The sequence below is a fragment of the Ceratotherium simum genome, chromosome X, assembly GCF_057802395.1.
Source record: "Ceratotherium simum simum isolate JZ-2026a chromosome X, ASM5780239v1, whole genome shotgun sequence".
Classification (NCBI taxonomy): domain Eukaryota; kingdom Metazoa; phylum Chordata; class Mammalia; order Perissodactyla; family Rhinocerotidae; genus Ceratotherium; species Ceratotherium simum.
Window position 1 is genome coordinate 86,918,426 of NC_141940.1, and position 1,506 is coordinate 86,919,931.

Sequence of the window (1,506 nt, forward strand, 5' to 3'; positions counted from 1 at the left end):
TGAAGACTCAGTTACAGTGCCAGCTAGGTGGCAATGCCTTGCGGGGCTGGATCAAGGTTCTCCAGAAGGCATGAAATATATGGTGCCATTTCTGCCATAGCCAGGAGCCACGGGTCCAGGAATAAGGGGGTGGAATGGGAGTGGTGCCACTCACTGTTACCCTTGGTGACCCACTAGCAAAATGTTTCCTTCCTGTTCCACCAACTTTATAGTCTGCTGGCCTAGAGGTCTTAGTTTCAGAGGCAGGAATGCTTCCCCCAGGAGACACAACAATGGTTCCACTGAATTGGAAGTTAAGACTGCTGCCTGGCCACTTTGGGCTCCTCATGCCTCTGAGTCAGCAGGTGAAGAAGGGAGTTACTGTGCTGGCTGGGGTGATTGATTCCGACTACCAAGGGGAACTTGGACCACTACTGCACAATGGAGGTGAGGAAGAGTATGTCTGGTATACAGGACATCCCTTAGAGCATCTCTTAGTATTACCATGCCCTGTGATTAAGGTCAATGGAAAAGTACAACAACCCAATCCAGGCAGGATTAGTAATGGCACAGACCCTTCAAGAATGAAGGTTTGGGTCACTCCGCCAGGTAAAGAACCATGACTAGCTGAGGTGCAAGGCATAGGGAATACTGAATGAGTAGTGGAAGAAGGTAGTTATAAATACCAGCTATGGCCACGTGACCAGTTACAGAAGGGAGGACTATAGTTGTCATGAGGATTTCCTCCTTATTTTGTTATGAATATGTTTGTGTGTATATATACATAAAATAAGCAAATAGCTTTGTTTTCTTTCCTCTCTTATTCTCTTATCCTGTAACATAAGATGTATTGACTTTATACCATAGTATTTAAGTATTGTTACTTTTACACCATACTACTTAAGTTATGGGCTATCAAGGAGAAGAGTAAACATCACTCAAGGGCTTAGTGTGTTTTTGGTTGTATGCAAGATAGTTGTATCATGTTAGGTGAAATGATGACTTTGTTATTGTCTTCATTTGGAGATTAAGTTTGGTTTAAGGAGATGTGTATAGGTGTCAAGTTGACAAGGGGTGGACTTGTTGTGGTTAATTTTATCCGTCAACTTGATGGGGCTAAGGGATGCCCACAGAGTTGGTGAAACATGATTTCTGGGTGCGTCTGTGATGGTGTTACTGGAAGAGATTATTAGTTGATTCAATAGATTGAGTAAAGAAGATCTGCCCTCACCCGTGTGGGCGGACATCATCCAATCCATTGAGGACCCGAATAGAACAAAAGGCAAAGGAAGGGTGAATTCCTTCTCACTCTTCTTGAGCTGCTACATTCATCTTCTCTTGCCCTCGGACATTGGAGCTCCTTGTCCTCAGGCCTTTGGACTTGAACTGAATTATATCACTGGCTTTCCTGGTTCTCCAGCTTGCAGATGTAATTTTTTTCCTGCTGCTATTCTAAATTATTTAAACTTTTTGGTCAATTAACTTTCCTTGCATTTGTCTCCTTGACTAGATTCCAAACTATTCTAG

The 1,506-nt window shown here is 43.2% G+C and overlaps 1 protein-coding gene across 1 annotated transcript; it reads left to right on the top strand.

Annotated features, from left to right (window-relative positions):
* Positions 1–272: 272 nt before the first annotated feature.
* On the top strand, positions 273–602 carry LOC147911925 (putative inactive deoxyuridine 5'-triphosphate nucleotidohydrolase-like protein FLJ16323). Its single transcript, XM_087426436.1, has one exon. It carries the CDS (start codon positions 273–275, stop codon positions 600–602), a length of 330 nt encoding a protein of 109 aa, XP_087282562.1.
* Positions 603–1,506: the final 904 nt, after the last annotated feature.